The sequence below is a fragment of the Pteropus medius genome, unplaced genomic scaffold (assembly GCF_902729225.1).
Source record: "Pteropus medius unplaced genomic scaffold, Ma_sr-lr_union100, whole genome shotgun sequence".
In the NCBI taxonomy this organism is placed as follows: Eukaryota; Metazoa; Chordata; class Mammalia; order Chiroptera; family Pteropodidae; genus Pteropus; species Pteropus medius.
In genome coordinates, this window is record NW_024355109.1 from 121,934 (window position 1) to 141,802 (window position 19,869).

General features: G+C 50.4%; 1 protein-coding gene across 4 annotated transcripts in view; it reads right to left on the reverse strand.

Annotated features, from left to right (window-relative positions):
* Positions 1–19,869, reverse strand: part of KIRREL1 (kirre like nephrin family adhesion molecule 1) — a 107,071-nt gene that overhangs the window by 13,683 nt on the left and 73,519 nt on the right. For all 4 annotated transcript variants that reach the window (XM_039857118.1, XM_039857116.1, XM_039857119.1 and 1 more), the window contains exons 2-4: positions 7,564–7,713; positions 5,571–5,720; positions 212–369 (exon numbers count right to left, since the gene is read on the reverse strand). In XM_039857118.1, the coding sequence (XP_039713052.1) occupies positions 212–369; positions 5,571–5,720; positions 7,564–7,713 (458 nt within the window). The remainder of the gene's footprint in view (positions 1–211; positions 370–5,570; positions 5,721–7,563; positions 7,714–19,869) is intronic.

Consider the following 19,869-nt stretch of genomic DNA (forward strand, 5'->3'; position numbering starts at 1 on the left):
GCTACCAAATGGCATCGTGAACCTGAACCTGGGAATTCACTTCTCTGGGCCTCAATTTTCTCAATTGTGTAACGAGTGAGTTGGACCAGATGACCTCTAAGGCCCCTTCTCACATCTGTATCCCCATGAGTCTGAGGTCAGATCCATGTGGGAAAAAAAGGTGACCTGGCATGAGGCCCAAGAGGAGCTGGAGGAGCAAGCAGGGTCTCACCGTGCTGGACACAGCACCGTCCTGCTGTGTCCCATCCCGGAACCAGATGATGGTGGCAGCAGGCTTGGCACTGAAGGCTCGGCATGTGAGGTTGTGGGGGGTGCCTGCTTGCAACAGAAGCACAGGACCTCCATCAATCCTGGTGTCCTCTGGGGGGACTGTGGGGGAGAGTGAAGCAATGTCAGTCTAGGGTTCGGCCAACACTGCCCTGATAACCGAAAGCCCTGCTGCCTCTGAGGGCATCCCTCCCTCGGCATGTCCACCTCAAGGTGAGGTGATGCCACCCTTATCTCCAACAGTCTTTGTACCTGTGCCCCTGTGGTGGCTTCACCCAAGGCCCTCAGCTCACACAGCTTTCCCAGCCCCCCATCGGATATTCTTTCCCAACCTGTACCATATTCTGATACTACATCCCCTGCCATTGTTCAAGGCTATATACAGATGACGAGAGTGGCCTCAAATTAGGAAGGGGCTATTCAGAGTTTGAGTATACCTCATATCTTCGGGGACCTGGCACAGAAAGGTGGCTACCTCTGTGGCTACTTCTTCCCTCCATTCCCTCCTATCCGCTCCTCTGCCCTGGAGCAGCCAGATGAGTGGGTCCATTATAGCAGCCTTCCCAAATGGACTCTGACTCCAATCCTTGCTGGCCCCAACTAATCCGGAACTGCTGGCAGGTTACTTTCTATATAGCACAGCTAAGACTGTGCTCCTGCTCAAACACCTTTGATAGCTACCAGCTGCCATGGGCATGAGTTCCCAGCCCCTCAGCCTGCTGTTCAGGACTCCTCAGGCCAAGTTCTGTACTTTCTCACCTCCTCGTCTTTGCTTCTGCTCTTCTTTCTCTCACAGCTTCTGCTGAAGTGCTACCCATCCCAGTCACTGCACAAGGCCTTCCATGCCATGTCCCCCCGACCCCCAATTACCACCTCAATGGTCCTGGCTAGTCGCTCAGAGCTCCTCACACCATCTACCTTGTGCTGAGGTTACTTAATGGCGATTATTCACACTTCCTCCCCAACTCAAACTGTTATTCCTGGAAAAGCAGGGAGCCTGTCGCACTAATGTTTACAGTCTCCAGTGCCCAGAACGTGGCCAGAGCAGGTTCTTGCTAAGTGCTTAAGGAATTGAATTGCAAGTGTCTGATACTAGGAAATTGGGGCCTCTCCCTGTTCTATCTCCACAGGCTTCTGAGTGCTCAGGGAACCCAGACTACAAGTTCCCTGAGGGCAGGGGCTACTTCTTTTTTCTTAAAGCCCTAGTGTTCAGCCCAGAGCTTGGTAGTTAGCAGGTCCTCAGGGACATTGGCTGAATTACTGAATAAGTGATTGGTGAGATAAAGGCAGACAAATTTTGAATATTCTCTTTCTGGTCCACCTAGTATTCATCAGGCCAGAAATAAGAAAGGTTTTGTTAATTTTTTCGCTGGGAAACATTCAGCGGGGGCGCTCCAAGGAAACCCTTGAGAGTGGACCCTGGGAGGTCCGTGGAGTCCAGTGGTGGGCAGGACTGTCCTGAAGCTTATGAAGTGATGGTCCCTATGCAGGGGTTCCCAGGAGAAAGGAACTACTTGTAGCCTGCCCCAGCGTCTGCTCAACTTGTACATGCAGAGTGGTAGAGTGGGAAAAGCACGAAATTTAGAATCATAGTTTTAAACCCTGGCACCTTTATTTACCTAACTTGTGATCTCAGATGAGTCCCTCAAGTAACTGAGTCTGTTTCTTCAATAGAGACCTGACAGTGTCTGCCCACAGGGCCTTCATGAAGGAGGGATGAGGCATTGTACATGGACTGTAATGTGCAGGCGTAGGCAAGTGTGGGGTGTGTTCACTCTACAACTCAGACAATGGCCAGCCGTGCTTCCAACTCCTGGCTACCGAGTCATCCACTGAATCCTGGCTCATCCTCTGCTTGCTGGTGTACCCGGTCCAGTGCCAGATGGGTGCAGATTTGGAAGTGGGGTGGGAGGGAGAGGGAGGCAGAGAGATATGGATAAAGAGCAGCCACTCAGGGTCTCCTGGTCCACCTGGGACCCTCCAAGGTCAAGCCTTGCTGGCACTCCCAGGAGGAAGGTCCTGGGTAGCAGAGCCTTGCGTTTCTGTGGGGGATGGGGAAGATACATTGTCCAGACATGAGAAATCCCTCCTGCAGGCAAGTCTCCCCTCCTATCAGCTATCCCTTCCCTTGTAACCTGGACTCTTTCCTTTCGTTCAGGGAAAGAATGTCCATCTGTCACCTCTGTCACTAGCTCACCTTTCTCTTCACATCTAGGGCAAAGGAAAATAGGCCGTTGAGGTGGCTGCTCAGCCATCATGTGTCCAGGGGTACATTTGTTCATGAACAAATTTTTGTGATTTGTGACAAATTTGCATATCAATATGTACATGTCTTTATGGCCTTAGTTTCCTTGTTTGTAAAATTTCAAAAAGAACATTAACACCTATTCCTCAGGGTTGTTACTGTGAAGGGAAAATAAGATTCAGGATGTAAAGGCACTTGTAATCTGTGATGCGATTGACAATATTTCTACCACCCATTGAATGTTCACCAGGTGTCAGCCAAAGTGCCTCATGCGTATGATGTCACGTAATCCTCACCACCAAGTATATTTCATTAATCCTTTCACAGTAAATACCATTAACCCCAATTTACAGATAAGGTACAGAGGCTCAGAGAGGTTAAGCAAATGTAATCAGAGACAGGAGAGTGAGTTAAATGGCAGGGCTGGGAGGTGGACTAGGTCTGCTGAGCCAGAGGCTGCGCTCATCGCTGCTGCACTGAGTTGTTATCACTGTGAATAACGAGGGAGCAGTCCTGTCTGTAGATCTGTATTTTTTGCTTCTGTGTCTGAGGCGGGTGGGGAGCAGTTTCTCAAAGTCCTGCTGCAGGAAGAATGAAAGGCCATTCTGTGTGAAGGCTAAGCTTGGGCGGGGGTTAGAGGGGAGATCACTGAGGGCTGTATGGCTGCAGATGGGGGCAGGTGAGGAGGCTGGCTGTGTGCAGGGAGGCTGATCCTGGGCACTGGACATAGCCCTCTCTTGACCCTGCCCTGCCCAGTGTCTGGGTTCCTGGGCTGCCATGAGCAAAAGCTGTGTATACACAAGTAAGCAGGGAAGAAAGCAAGAAATGTCCTTTCTTCTTATTGCCTCCTTAAGGTTGCAGGTGACAGGTAGTTTGAGAATTCAAGAGAAACAAGGAGGAGAAAGAAGCAGTCAGACTAAACTTTCATCTCTTTCATTCTCGGGGCCTTTCCTTGCTTTTCTTATCTGTCCAAATCACCCAGATAGGCTGCAAAGACCCACACCCTCCACAGCAACCATGCCCTCCGAACAAGACAGTCAGCTCCCCCACTCATGTGGCTCTCCCTAACTGACTTGCAAGTTTTTTTAACAAGGTACTCCTCCATCTAGGGTTCCCATTTATATTCTGTTCTTCCAGGAAGCCTTCCTTGATTGAACGAAGCCACTAGATACCATTATAAGCCCTGTTTCTACAATACCTAGGGGCTTGGTTGGCCTTCCTTCAATTCTCTCTATTTCTGTCTCTGTGCTTAGGTAGAAGAGGGAAGGGAAGATTATCATTAGGATGGGAGTTCTCCAGGCAGAAGTAGCATCATCTAACATGCAAAAACAGAAGCAATTAGGGTGTGAAAAAGAAGAGAGAAGGCCTCTGAAGAATCTCATGGTTCCCTTGGAATGCCTGGTCCAGCATGGGGCTCACAACTCTTCAATGAGGGATGGAAGATGATGTCTTGTCTTCTGATGCCCACCTCCGGCAGTCAACTAACTCTTGCTCCCTAACATCAGTCTTGCTCCTTGCTAATTCTTCCCACTTATCCTCACCAAAGAAAGGAAAGCAACTCATCCACCAGCCTAGAGTCCTAATCCTTCAGGGCCTTTACATCCAAGAACACTGGCTGCGAGGTCCCCCAAGTCCTCACTTATTCTGACACCTCACCTCTGCCCAGACCTTCACAGTTTACAACTCCCTGCATAAGGAGCAGCAAAGTGGCAGTTGCTAAGAAAAAGCAGGCATCATTATGCTGTGTTACCGATGAGGATACTAATGTCCAGAGGTCTTCAGACTCTTGGTCTCCCGACTCCCAGTCCAGGCCTCTTCCTACCACATTCAGAGGACTGGTCACGTTCTCTCCAATCCCTCCCCTTCCCCAGCTCCCAGGTTAAAAAAAAAACTTCCTTATGTCCAAGCTCACTCATCTCAGTGCCTTTCTTCTTCCTCCCATCCCTCCTGGGGGCTTCCCTTACTTCAGCGATTTCTGTTCAGGGGAAAAAAAAGAGAGGGAGCAGGACAGGACAGATCACATGGAGGCAGAAGAAAAGAAAGGGATAGAGTTGATAACAAAAGGGAAGAGAGAGGGTCACAGGCAGATAGAACCAAGCAGAGACAGAAGCACAGCAGAGGCAGAGACCCAGTGAGAACCCCTGAGCTTGAGGGAGACAAAAAGACTGATGGAGCCAGAGGTCCAGCTAGAGGGGCACAGCAGAAGCAGAGACAGAGGTGGAGGCAGGGGGGTGGGGCATGTGGAGCTGGCCTCATTCCTGTGCTGTGTGCAGGAGAGAGTCCCCTCATTATGCAAATGGCCCCAGGTGTTACCCTGCTCTGTGCTCCTTGGGCAGCAGCTAAGAGAGGGGGGGGGCGGCAGGGAGCGCCCCTCCAGGGCCCATACAGACACAGTCATGACCTCACTCCACCCCTCCCCAGTCCTCAGCTCTAGGCCCTCAGCCTATTCCTTCCAGTCCTGCTCCCCTGTTCCCTGAGGAGGCCTTCAAGTGAATCCGAGGAGGGGTGAGCACAGAGAAGAAATGAGGCAACAAAGAGGAAGAAGGGCTGAGTAAAGCTGCGTGAGGAGGAAAAGGAGCAAAAGGGGCAGTTTCTGGGGCCCTGAGGTAGCAGAGCAGGAGAGAGAAAGGGAGAAGCTTCCTCACCACCAAGCCTGTCTGCCAGGAGAGGCTGGGAAATCAAGGGCTAGGTCTCTATCATCCCAACACTCCTGTGCTCTGGCGAGGGGAGCCTTATGTCCAGAAGGCCAAGCCCAGCCCTTGAGCGGCCTGGGCACAGGATGCCAGACCTCACATACCCACATGTCCCGCCAGTGGCTGCCCACATCCCCGTTTGGCTTTCTTCGGTCTGGACCTGGCTTCAGAAGAAGTTAAAAGGAGTTGGGGAGGGAAAGCTAGGGAGATAGAGGGACAGTGGGGGCAGGCATGAGACCAGGAACAGAGAGGGAGAAGTGGAAACTGAAACAGGTAACCGGAGAAGGGGAGAGACTGCCAGGATGCCAAGAGAAAGAGACGGGAGAAGTGGGCTGAGAGCATGGAGAGAAGTTGGGGGCTATTACTGAGCACGGTGAGCTTTGCCCGCCGGGAGCGCAGGGCGGCCTCGGTGGCCTGACATTCATAAGAGGCATCATCAGAGAGCTCGGCATCGGTGATCTCCAGGTTGTACTGCCCGGCGTCTGCAGAGCCCACGACCCGGTACCGCGGCCACGCTGCGGGAACAGAAAGGGTGAGCCCTCCGTGAGCCCCTTCCCAACCTGGGAGCCAGCCTGAATGACCAGGCACATGTTCTGCCCACGTCGGTCCACATCTCATTCTAGGCCAGTATTCCTCCCTCCGCCCTCTCCTGGGATCCCATCCCAGTTGATGAGAATGAGGTCCCAGATGCGGACACTGTGATGTCATAACCTCCCACAGCAAGGCTAGGATCCATAAAACAGGAGGAGGGGACAGGGTGGGGGTGGGGAGCAGAAGTGAGGGATAAGCAGGAGCAGATGAAACCTCCGAAGCTGTTTGCAGACAAATGTCTCTCATAATAATAGGAAAGAAAAAGGGAAAGAAAATAAAGGCAGATACCTGGGAGAAAGGAGAGGGAGAGGGGAGGAGGTATGTGGATGCCAGGAAATATAGGGCATTGCAGCACAGACATGAGCTCACTGGGGCCAGAGGGAAGCCTGAGGCAGGCCAAGGTCTTACCCTCGCTGGCCAAGGGAGGGATGGATGAGGCCCAGCCCCCTGAAGGAACGAACCCCTAACCCAGAGATTCCTGTTCCCTATAGAAGCCGTGGCCCTCTGGAATTCAGTCTCCCTTGCCATCCTTCCTCCAGGCTCCTGCCCACCCCCTCACAATCCCCTGCCCACCCCTTTCCTATTCCCCACTATCAGCTCTCTCCGATTATCTCCGTATGTCCAGAGGCTATCGATTCTTCTCACTCCATATCTATTGATCTCTTTCCCTTTCCCCCAGGCTCTTTCTCTTTCTATCATCAATAGGTTCACCAAATCCGTCTCTTTCCTTTACACACATTGCTCTATACAGACAAATTTCCCCCACCTGTCCTAATACATGGACTCCACAACAAATAATCTCAACAATAAGAATAAAAACATAAATCCCTCCTATACTTTGATACTCACTCTGCTTTACAGTGAACAATGTGTTTTCACAAAGCATATTCTCTCATTTGGTTCAAAACTCACAAATGCACTTACAAGGCAGGCCGGCCTGTGACTATTCTACTATTCTACACAGTGGTAGACTAAGGCCTAGAGACATGAAGTAGCTTTCCTAAGGTTACCTAGCTGGTAGGTGGCAGAAGCAGGTCTAGCCCCAGGTTTTCTGACCCTGCATCCATTCTGCCAGGCGGCCTTTCCAAAAGTATCTTTACCTGCTTTGGAATACAGGAGGTTGGTTTTTTTGGTTGGTTTGTTTATTATTATTTTACTGACTTTTTGTATTTGCTTTAGCACTGGCTCCATAGTGCTTAATAAAGCCTTGTTGAATGAATAAATTAAAAAGTGCTCAGGCTGATATTAAATGAGATTTGGCCTCTGAGCAGACATTGCCTGAGCAGGGGCAGGAGAGAGGCTGGAGCCAAGTCAGACTAGTATGAAACACTACAGGACATGGAAGTTGCTATCCTCTGCTTTGCACCTCCTGCTTTACCTCTGTCTACCTACAGCAGTTCTCGTGGTATCTGTTTGTCTGTCTGTCTGTAGCTCTTTTACATAAAGATCTCTCAGTTTCCTTTGATCTCTCAGGCTTCCCATTGCCTTTTTTGAGCAAGTCCACAGGTTGCAGGAAAGGCAGAGCTGCGGGGTTTGGAAAGCAGTGGAGACAGAGCTCAGGAGGAGAGAGAGAGAGAGAGAGAGAGAAAGAGAGAGTGCCTGACTCACACACACAGGAGAAGAGAGGCTGGAGCACAGAAAAGAGATATGCTGAGATGCACAACTAAGAGATGCTGAGTCAAGGAATCTATTTGGGGGGGTGGGGGGAGGTGTGAGTGCAAAGATGGGGTAGTCTGGATGCTGGGCTGGCTGTGCGGCCCCACTCACCTTTGAGTCCCTGACCCATGCCCAGTGCCAGCCCGTCCTTGGTCCATTGCACGATCCCCGAGTAGTTGAGCAGCACGCAGGGGAGCACGGCCCGCTGTCCGGCCACCACAGTCTGGTCGGCTGGCTCCTGGCTGAAGCGGGTCTGCGTCCCTGGCAAAGCCAAAGCCAACATTGGATAAAGAGAAACGTGAAGAAAGGGGCTCCACCAAGAAGCCACCCTTTCCTGGCACCTGCTCCCACCTTGCATCAGGCTGGAGAGAGAGAGATAAAGACCCTCCAGTCCCAACCCTTTCCCTCCAAGATGTCACATGCTCACCCTTGATCCCTTTCTCCCTCCATGGCTTTTCCATGACCCATGGGAGTGGTTTCAGGAGCCAAAGTGCTCAGCAGTCATAGAAAGTGGTACAGTGTTATGTAATGGCCTTAGAGTTTGGGCCAGTCAGACCTTCTTCTTTTACAGAGGGCGACACTTACCCAAGGACAGCCAGTAAGCTACAGGCAGAGCTAAGCTACAGGCAGAGCTGAGCTTCGGCACTCCAGGTCCTGGGCTCATCCCTTACCGCCACCCCTCGCGCCCACACCCACGTCAGTCTGTTTCAACACTGGCTCCACAGTGCTCAATAAAGTCTTGTTGAATGAATAAATAAAGAAGTGCTCAGGCTGATATTAAAATTAATTTTTGGCCTCTGAGCAGACATTGCCTGGGCAGGGGGCAGGAGAGAGGCTGGAGCAAAGTATATGTAATGCACATTCCTCCTTTCTAGGAAGTCCATAACACATGCTGCTGGCGATGAGGCAGGCCCTCTCAGTCCTCGAGACATGACCATACCACCATACCTCTACTTGGGCATGTATCGCACGAGGCAACGTGAGGCAATACACATGTGCAACTATGCCAGGTAGAGCTCCCCATGAATGCATCCAGCAAGTGCATAAGGCAGCTTCTATGGAGCAGACATGTCCATGTGTGTGTATGTAGGCTGCCTGGGTGGCTGTGTATCCAAAACAAAGTGGCTCTGAACCTGCTTCATGGCACACTCACCCTGTTCCGTGTGTTTAGCCCTGGATCCCACACACTAGGGGCATGAGTGCCCACACATGGACACCCTGAACACACTTGGCTTCCCGCACTGTGGCAGCGGAGGCCACGTGACTCTGTTCCCTCTGGCTGTGGGAGCTACACATGGCTGCCCGGCTGGCAGCTCGGCCGGGAGCATTTGATTAGAGAACTGCAGAGTAATTGCCTTTAATTGTGGAGCCTAAATGGAGCAGGGAATTGGATGGCGGTTTCTTCTCCCTCACTGCTCTCCCCCACCCACTCCAGGCATCCCGGTCGCCTCGTGGTGGGCACCGGGCACAGCCCCAGGAGCAGTGCCTCAGCTGTGGGGAAGAGGCAGGAGATGGAGGGGCTGCGGAATAGCAAAGAGAGAGGTTTAGGGCCTCCTACCCACATCCCCTGAACACGCTGTAACCGAAATCAGCCTTTCCCAGAACTTAGGGGGCTCCTTCCTCTTCTTTCCCTCTCCAACTCCCAAGACTTTATAGAGACCACAATCCCCAAATACAACAGTTTCCAAACTGAGCTTTCCAAATTTCTCCGATCCTCCATCATTCTGTGTGTAAGGATGCAAACCAAACCTGCTCTTCCCCATTCCAAGTCCTCGTTCTAAGTTATCAGAGACAGAACCCTAGTCTTATCTCCTTCCTTCTTCTTCTTCCTACTCCAGCTTCATTTCTCCCTGTCTTTCCAAACCTGTTCCATATTCTTCTCTTTCAGGAAGTCTTCCTAGATTGGTCCCTTAGCTCCTTGGGCAAACACAGCTTGTCCCACCACTCAGCCCTGCTGTCACAGCTCTATCCATGGGATGTCCTATCCCAAGCTATAAGAGAGTCTGTGTCCATGCTTTTATTTGTCATGGGGTAGAGGGCAGCTCGTAGGTTGGGTGTCTGGAACTTCTGCTCAAGGCCAAGGGCCATGCTATCTCTTTCCTTTGAATCTCCCTCGACTTTTGACATCCACATTGGATGCCACACATAAAGGGGACCAAGGAAGAGGGAGCTTGGCCAGGAGTGGATTGATGGCCAGCATATGATTTTATACAAAGAGGTAGCCTCTTTGGGTTAAGTGCGCAAATCTAGCTCTTCGAGTCTGCAGATCAGGAAGTTAGAAACAGGGCCCCTCCCCCACACTGTGAGCGGCTCTCCAACTCTGCCGACCTGACATCCCATCTATGTCTTCTAAAGAAGCAAAGGATAGGCTCACCCACAATTCCAGGGGAGGGGGTGGGTCAGGTGAGCAGCCAACATTATTAATTCAGGCACTGCTCTCATTATTATTCAAATTTATTCATATCATTGCGCATTTCTCTAGTGCAGCTTCATGCTGCAAACTCTCCACACTCACATTTCTCCTTCCCGCGGCCCCCAGAGCCCAAGTCAAGGGCTTGGGAGTGGGGTGGCCTGTGCGCCCTGGCTCAGAGAGGAATTTATATTTACAGCTCTCCTTTATGGGGCCTGGACACCCCAGTCTCCTTTGAAGTCTTCAGAGGACAGTGAGAAGCTGGTTCCTTGTCCACTGGAATGAGGAGGCAGCTGACCCTGCAGCAGGACAAAGGTGGGAAGTCCTTGGGGTCAGAGTCAGATTTGGGGGTATTGCCAGAGAGAGAAGTGGTGTGGCCTCTGTTTGCTCACCTGTACAATGACAAGTCTGGACTAAGGACTGCAAAGTCTCTTTTAAGAGCACAGGTTTAGGAGTTCGCATAGTGTCTCTGCCGCTTCCAACAGTATGACCTTGTCAGTTACTCTCTAAGCCTCATTTTCCTCATGGTAAATGGGAATGTGGACATCCACCTCCCGGAATGCTGTGAAGAATGGAATGGGATGAGGCGTATGCTATACCTGGTGCATTCCCTCACACGTGCCCACTAAACGGTAGCTATGACCCTTATCTATCCTGGGCAGTAGAGGGACTGCCAGAAACCTGAGCAGTGACATGACAAAGAAGGTCTCTGTCATCCTGGGGATTCTGAAGTAAAATATCCTCTTGACTTAGGCCTGGGTTGAAGCAGCTTAGTCTGGAGACAGAGAGATGGAGGCCATGATCCTAAAGAGAGTCCAGAGAGGAGGGGAAATGAAGGGTTTAGGGAATTTAATTCAGTGGAAAGGCAGTCTAGATCCTGAGCCTGCAAATGTCGCAGGTGACGTTTCCTGGCCCCGAAACAGCCCTTGCAGCCAAGACAGTGTCTGAGACAGAGTCCAGATGCCCCCGGGTTGTCTCAACTTGGCTCATGATTAGGAGAAAGCCCCAAGCCTGCCATCACCAAGTCCCATTCTCTCTACTCTGTACACTCCCGGCTTTTGTCACCCCTTCATGCCCTTGCACAGGCCTTTCCCTTGTGGGACACTGCTCCCTCCTTCCCCCTTGGGATTCAAATAGTTATCTCCTCGGTGAAGTCTTCCATGACTGGCTTGACTGCCTTCAGAGGCCTTTGCACTCACTTCTCACTCTGCTATAGAAGGTCCACACTGCACTGCCCACCCCCATCCCTGCTGGAGGGAGGAGGGTGCACTCCTCACATCTGGACTGTGTCACTCAGAGCTCCAGCCCCATCCCCTAGCACAGAGGCCTGGCTGCCAGGCACACAGCAGGTGTTCTGAGTAAGTCTGTTGATTGATGGAGTGAGAGTGAGCAAATGCCTGAGTAAACAGTTCTGCCTTGTGGAAAGGAGGCAGAGCACCCCCCACCTCAGGTCGGGCTCACAGACTCCAGCAAAAGCAGATACAGGGCAGGAGAGTGGAGGGACAAGACAGGGTTCTCCCTGCAATGAGAGGAGGGACAGTGCTGAGGCATGGCTTGAAGACAGTCCTGGGAGGCTCCTTGAAAGAGTAGAGCTAGGCCAGGTGGAGGGAACAGAACTCTGGAAGATTCCAATGCAATGATGGAGGTGGGTAATGAGGAGATATGGGGATTGCTGAGGAAAAAGCCTAAAAAGTGAGCAATGAGGCACACAGGTGTCAGACAGGACACAACTGTAAGGGCAGAGGTGTCCTGGTAGCATTAGGAGGAGGGCTGGGTGTGTCTTTGCGTGTCAAGATGGCACCAAGAACCAGTATCAGTTGAAGGGTACACACAACTCTGAGGTCCTGTTGGCCTGGCCTTTCACCATGCATGACACAGAGCGGAACTGGGGGCAAAGTTTCTGTCCCATCAGCTCACTTCCGGGAAATAAAGCCAGCACTAAACAGAAATGCAGAGAAATTGCTGGCTGCAGGATGGGGATGTGGGGCCAGGGAGCCAGGTGGGAGGCGATTCAGGAAGGGCCTGCCCACAGAGAACAGGAAAGCAAGACCGGCCTCCCTTAGCGGCAGCGTCAAATAACCACTGTCCTTGCCTGCCTGGCAGCGTCAGTGTAAGGCAAGGGCGAATCATGTGTTTTAAAATGAATTCCTTCCTGCTTTGATCCTGCTCCCTCCCTCCCTGTCTTCAGACACCATCACAGATGTGGTGAGCTCCGGGCAGTCATTGTGACCCTCTGCACACAGGCGCAGGAGGACCACACTCACACAGACCTGGTGAGAGGTGCAAAGGGTGCTGAGAAATAGAGACAAAGACAGAGGCAGAGAGAGAAGGAAAGGAATGAGACTGGAGAAGAAGAGAGAAGGGAAGAGGAGATCTTGGTTAGAAAAAGGCCAGGAAAGAAAAAGAAGATCCAGAAAGAAAAGCACCAGGAAAGGCCCCACCCATGGAGTCATAGAGACCCAGGCCAAGGCAGGAAAGAAGACTGAGGGTGGCTGAGAGATGGAGACACAAGAAAGACAAAGAACACAGGGCAGGGAGCTGCATGGTGAGTGTGCAGGCTGGGCAGGAGGGCTGCTGGGCGGAGCCCCATCTCCTGCTCCTTCTCCCTGAGACGTCTTGTCAAGTATGTTACCACGGGCTGGGGGCGGGCCTCAGACTCCAGGTACCCTCTCGCCCCCTCACTGTTGCCACCAGGACAGGAGATTCCTAGGAGGCTTGGCCCGGGTGTTCAGGCAGCTGAAAGCTGAACAGGGTGGGAAGGGTGAGGGGAGCACAGAGCTGGGGAAACCTCAACTTCCCACCAGCTTGCCCTCAGCTCTCTCCCAGACCTTCCTCCTTTCCTAACTCCTCACCTTCATCCATCGCCTCACGCTGTAACTCAGAGCACCTCTGGCCTCCCACTGGGAATAGTTTCCTCTGCATTCTTGGGGCTTCTGGATGTAGCATGTACAACCTGACTTGGATTAAAAGTCACTTGTGTGTGTGTTTCCATCTCTCCCACTGCCCTGGAAGCCCCAGGAGAACAGAGACGCTTGGATTTACCTTTCTTGTCCCTTCGATGCCAGCAATGCTTAATAATAACTCTCAATAATAAGATGTTGACTATGTGCCAGGCGCCAAGGCAGATGCCTTATAGACATTATTTCTAGTATTAAAATCCACTATACAGTGGTGGTTCATATCTCCATTTTCAAGAAAAGAGAAATAGGCCCAGGGTGCTTAAGGTATAGACATTAAGTGATAGAGATGGGAATGAACTCAGGATTTTAGGCTGAATAGTCCCTGTTGTTGGCACTGTGCCGTGTTAATGAATATCCAAGAAGTTTCTCCTGAATAAACTTGACTCCCGGCCCGCACCCCAGAGAACCGATGACCCTAAGCTCTGAGCCTGTCTACCACTCCTGGTCTTCACTTTATACCTAAGACTCCATCTCCACCCTGTTGACATCCTAGGAGGGCAGTGCTCCTCAGATCTGGGGCTGGCCAGTGCCCTACAGCCACACAGGACTTGTCTCACATGATGCCACCAACTAAAGGAGACAGCTTGGTGTAAACACCTCCACATGAAGGGGAGTGGTTCCCAAGGCTGAAACGACCATCAACAGCATCCAGAGAGGTTTCAGTGATTTGCAAAATGCCAACCTTTAAGTCAGTGAGACTAGTTCACTAAATGTAACCTACAGCCAAATAAGGCCCGTTATTATTTCTAATAAGGCTCAGAGAGATAAGCATTGTCCCTCTAGTTACACAGCTGGTTATTATTGAAGCCAGTAAGCAAAGCAAGGAGCCAAGACACCTGCTTCCCCTGGAATGCCATCATCATAGTCTGACTACTGCTGTCTTCCCACCCCTCACCATCCCTCTGAGTCTTCCTAGCTCAGACTCTGGCCATTGTGTAAACCTGTCTGTCCCTTGGCCTCTCCATCTCCCCTTAATGCTGTCCCCTCACTCCGGACACCTCTTTTCCCACCGCTCCTTCTCAATCCTGATCTTTCCGGGGTGACACTGCCTTCCAGCTGTTCTCCGACTCCCTCCTCCACCCTCAGCACAGCACTGGGGTCTCAAGTCAGGCCAGGAAAGGTCACCTGTCTCAGCCTCTGTGTGTGAACACATCTCCTGGACCCATTGGGCCTATCCCTGGGGCTGAGACCAGGCGCTCCCACGAAGGCCTGGTGAGAACTGAGGGATCAAATCCCATTTTTGACTGAGAATTATTAAGTGACCTCTAAACCTATCATAGAGAAGCTGGAAATGCTTACCGACTCTCAGAGACATGTGTTGTATAGTTCTCATGGGCACACATGTACCATACCACACAAGCACACATCTTCACTGGTACACACTCAAATACACACCCTTCCTGCACCTTTGCAGTCAAGTACGTGTTTCTGCACCCCATGGGTACCTGTCTGCACCCCGTCTTGGGCCACGTGCCCTGGCAGTCATGCTTCCAGAGCCCCGCCTGCCAGGCCTGCCAGGAAACAGAGAGAAAGCGGGGCCAAGAAGGCCAGGCCCTGTCTCCCCAGATTTGTCAAGAGCAGTAATGAACCCCCGGGGCCGGAGCAGGCCCCACGCTCTCCACTCTGGATCGCTGCGGGTTCAAAGAGAAGCCTCTGATTCACACCGACAGCTTTCAGATGGAACTAAATCCGTCCACACTCCACTCTTCTTCCCTCTCTCTGCTCGCACAGCGCGTCTTTGCTCTTCCCCCACCCTCATTGTTCTTCCCCACCACCCAGACCCCAGCCATTCCCGTCCTGTTGTAAGAAAAGTGCAACAGGACCCTCTCGCCAAGAAAAGAGGATTGCAATTCTCTGGGCAGGGCCAGCAAAGGGGAGAGGAGAGAAGATAGGGAGATTTGCACTTTTGATAGAGGAAAGAAGACAGAGAAGGGAGAAAGTGAGGGAGGGAGGGAGGGTGATAAGGGAGTGCTGAGGCAGGCACAGTGCGGACAGAAAGGAAAGACAGACACTTGCTCACGGGAGGCAGATAGAGAAGCAGGTTCGCTATGACCCTCAGGCGAGTAGCTCATGGGAGGAAAGCACCAGGCCTGCCTAGCCATGAGACTTTTGACACTGTAACCCGTTTCTCTGACAGGTTGAGAAACCAAGGGTCAGAAAGCAGTCTCAGGTATGGCTGTTTGTAGATGTCAGGTGATACGGATATCAGATGAAGAGTCAGAAATGACACACTGCACTTCTCAAAGACAAGTTTCCAAACACTCACAGATTATCACCCCCACTCTCCTGTCCACCAGCATTTACGATATCAAAGTACTTTGCCTTCACTTCACAGACTGAAGTGAAAATGACAGCGAACAGTAAGGGCCTCAAATGCTTTGACTCAACTGACTACCGATATTCACCACCTTCCCTTCCTTCCCATTTTTGGTCCTTTCTCATCCCAGGAAGCTGAACTCATAGGTAGAAGAACCAGTTTCCCCTCCCTCCCCACAACCTGCTTGACCAAGCCATCCTGATGTCTACCTCCAAGGCCAGGGTATGATAAGAACAGCTGAAGGGGAATCAGTCCAGGGACCAGATGGGATTTTACAAGTGGTCCACAATCTGGCCTGGTTTTCTTGCACTTGAGCATACCACAGAGGCCGGCTGCAGGGTCTGGCTGGTATTCATAGCGATAGGGCAAAGGAGTTTACTGATCTGGGCCAGTGGATTAATCACCAAAAGAGACAGAAACAGAATCTTGAAAGAGGCAAGGGGAACTAGCCCAACACCACCTGCCAGGGACAGAGTACTCTGGGCCTGGGTCAGGAAGTCTGAGCTTACTGGTCCTGGTTCTGCTACCATCCAGCCGCATGGCTCTGGGAAGGTCGCTTCACATCTCTGGGTCTTGGCTTCCTTAAATTGTAAAGAGAGGGAGCTGAATTACTTGGCCCCCAAAGGCCTTTCCAGCTCTGATGTTCTAAGATTCTGCTACAGCATCTCCTGCTCTCCTGGGACCTCAGCCAGACCTTGCTGACACACCTAAGGACTCAGCCCTGTGTTCCATCCCTCTCAGACTGTGTAAGAGAACTGACACATCTGGGGCCATCCTGGCATTTCCTCCAGCAAGGGTGTAGAGGGAGGTTTGTGGGTTTGTGACACTAAGACAGTGGCTGAGACGGCCCAGATGATGTACGTAGCACAGGAAAAGAAAGGCTATCCTTTGTTTTCCCCTGTAAGGAACTCCTCTTCTTTCACTAGGTTCATGGTAGGAAAAAGGAGGATAGAGGGCAAGCAATCCTGGGTCTCTGAAGTGATTAGCCAGCCCAGGCCCACTCACAATGACTTTGAGCTCCTGAACTAAAAAACATCAGCAGGTGCAGCTAGAAACAACCCCCGCCCCTCACTGCCCACCCCGTGTGGCCCCATTTGGATCTCCAGCCCCTCTACCCTGCTAGCCCAAGGCACTTGGGCTAGACCCGATCTGACAAATCTATGCAAATGTGCCCTGGCAGGGGACTCTGAGAATGTTTAATGGGAAGGGCAATGGCATTGTGAGCCCAAGTGGTGTTGGATGTAGCAGGTATGACAGAAGGATGCAGAAAGGCGGGTGGCAGGGATGGTGGATGGTTCTGCCGAAAAACTGAATTTCTGTCTGGCTCCAGTGGGCAAGGAAAGGGCCATGAGGGAGAGAGGAGGCAGGTGGCCAGCAAGGACGTATGTAGCTCAGATACGACAGAGGATAAGAGGAAGGAGAGTAAAAGACAGAGAGAGAGAAGGAGAAGAGAGAGCAGAAACTCAAATAATCGTAAAGCCAGAGAAGGCTGGAAGAGCTAGAGTAAGGCACCGGGAGCTGGCATGGGAAGGCAGGAGAGGAAGAAAATGATCTGCCTGGCTTCCTCCTCTCAACCTGCAGAAGAGAACGAAGGAGCAGTTCAAACTTCTGGGTCTCCCTCCAGCAATCCCCAAGTCCACAGAGCGAGAGGAAAAGAAATTGAGACATAGGACACTGAAAGAGAAGGCCCGATGTGCAAAGACAAAAGGAGAATACTGCAGAGAAAAGGAGGGGAGAGAGAGTCACAGACAGAAAATAGAAAGCAAAGTAGATAAAGAGAAAGTTGGTGGCCCAAAGAGTGAGAAAGGTTTAAGAGAGGTTTTTGGTTTTTTTTGTTGTTGTTTTTGTTTTTCCCAGTGATAAGGTACAAATATTGCTTCCATTTTTTTTAAATGCCAGCTTATTTTTTTTTTCACACTATATATACATAATTTTTTTAACACTTTATTTTTTTATTTTCCCCCATCTCCCCTCCCCTCTCCCTTCTGGTCCATTGTCCATGTCCATGAGTCTCTGTTTGTTCTGTTCATTTGTTGCTTTTAGGTTCATATTCCACATGTGATATCATGTGACTTTCAACCTTTTCTGTCTGGCTTATTTCACTTAGTATGATTATTTCAAGGTCCATCCATGTTGTTGCAAACGGCAGTATTTCATCTCTTCTTATGGCTTCTTATCAAGAGTTTTAAGGTCAGGTGGAAAGGAACTGAGGTGACAATGGTATGAAAGAGACAGAAAATAAGACAAAGAGACAGGAAAGGGAAAGAGAATAAAATTAAAGTAGAAAAAGAATCTGAAGGTTAGAGCTGGAAATGCCTTGATCACCACCAGCACAATACCTTTATTTTGAAGAAACTGAGGGTCAGCAAAGGAGAGAGGTATTTGGAGCGGGTATGTCTCCAAATTCCTGGTGGCTTCTGAGCCAGTCTCCTAATTACAGAGAGCTCCCTTCTCCAGAGATGGCACAGCCCCAAATCTGCCAGTCCTGCATCGATGGCGGGGGTAAGGTGGGAGGCGAGGAACGTACCTGGAAACCGTCCTTCACTAAAAGAAGGGAGGTGAAAGGGGAGCTTAGCGAGAAATTATGGAGGAGAAGCCTGGGAAGATGGATACAAATGGGAAGTGAGAATTAAGGGAGAAAAAAGTAATGCGACCATCTGGGAGACAAGATAAGGACAGAGAAGAGAGGGGAAAAAAATGGACAAGGCTGGGGAGGGCGGATGGCAGAGGCCTGGAGGTTGTGCAGGCAGATGGGCAGGGAGCTCTGTGGAGGATTACCACCCTCTGGGCCCATCTGAAGGTCTGGAGCATTTAGGTCAAAGAAAAAGAGAGAAATCCTGGAGAGAAGGAGGGATTTTTGAAAGGATTAGCTGAAGGAAGGGAGGAGCCAAGAATGAGGCAAATGGTATCTGAGGTAATTCCGAATGCAACTAAGGGCTGGGCCCCTGTATCTCCCCGCAAAGACTGTCCCAAGTTACTGCTACCTCCAGCCTCCTTCCCAAAGGCATCCCCTAGGGGCTAGCTAATCTTTGCCCCAGGCAGCAGTGTGCTCTCCACGAGGGAGATCAATGAGTCACTCCTCTTCTCCACCCCTGCCTTTTTCAGGGTGAACTAAGTTTGTCCTGGGGCTTAACCCATTCTCTCTTCCTACATTAATCCCCCTCCTCTGACTCCTCCCTCAGGCAGAAGGACAAAAGGCCTCCTGCAGAGGTCCCCAGATCCTCTCCATAGAGGGCTCTTGGCACTTTTAGCAACAGCTCCAGAATAAATATCCTTGACTCTTAGAAATCTAGAAAGGTGAGGGCTGGGCAGCAATAAGGAGGGCATTCTCTCTTTTACCCTGAAACCCTGAAAAAGTGCCAGGAGGAAATCCACTCTTCTGATAACAGGAGCTCTTAAGGGCACTTCTCTATTTCTAAGTCGAATGAGCTTTATTATATTTCTGCACCCCTTCACACACCTTCCTTCCCCTCAAAAAGAAAAAGAAAAAGACCAGCAGATCCTGGTGTTAGACCTTAATCTCCTTTCAGAGCCTAGAACCCTTCATCATGGATAACTTTGCAGATTCTCCAGCACTTGCCAGATGGACTGTCTGACTCTATGAGCCAGGTGAGCAACTGATACAGGAGGGCTTGGGGCTGGCTCTCTACTAGGGCCTCCGAGAAAGGCTGACTTAGCAGACATGCTACAGGCCCATCACACAGTAGTTTCCCCAGGCCCCATTAATGAGCCTTCATTACAAGACCCCAGGACAGACATTAATCACTGTGGCTCCCAGGGTAGCAGATTTTTAAATTTTTATAAGGACTTTCTAATAGTAATGACAGTAAGCTCCCCATCACTGGAGGTGTTCACGGAAAGGGTGGAGGACCACTTGATGGCAATGTTCCAGAGGGCCCTGGGTAACATTTTGATCCCTTTCAATTCTGGTACTTTTAAAAATTCTATTCACACACCTCATACATTTTTTTCCTTATTTTGGATGCACACCTATCAAACAATCAATTTGTAATAGTTTGATAAAGGTGGACTGAAATGATTTGCAATACTGAAGTTTAAAGGAAGGAATTCTGAAACGAGCCATCTTCAGAATATGGTCTAGGATAGAAGCCAAAGATATAAGTAAAAACTTTTGTCCCATGGCAATTAACCACGAAACTTCAATAGGGCAGCAATGGGACCTGAACATAATCATGTTTTATTTAGACCTGTAATGTAGTTTGTGGCTGTACTGTATTTTAATCTGGCTCTTTTTTCACATGACTAGATTGTAAACTCCTTGGAGCAACAGATGTATCTTAGTTGTGCATCTTCCAAAGTTACTAGTACAAAAGTGCTTTGCACAGAACAGGTGCTCAACAAATCCTTGTCTGAATTAATAATGAATGTATAAATCACTTGTACTCAGAAGTCAACTCAATTCAATATTCATTAATTCATGTAACAAACTTTTTTTTTTTTAAGTGTCTACTACATCCCAGGCATTGTCCTGGGCTCTGAGATGCAAAGTGAATAAGAAAGATTGATCCTGCCATCACCCAGCTTACAGTCTAGCAGACATTCCCAAGTATCCAGGGAAAACGGCATGATGAGCGTCATGATAAAGCACAGAAAAAGTGCCTTATATCAATGAATAAATTGCACTTTTTACATGCCTGTCTTCCATATGGTCTTCTTTTGGGCTGAGATCCATATCTTGTTGGCCTCTGGGTAGCCCTTTCTACACACAT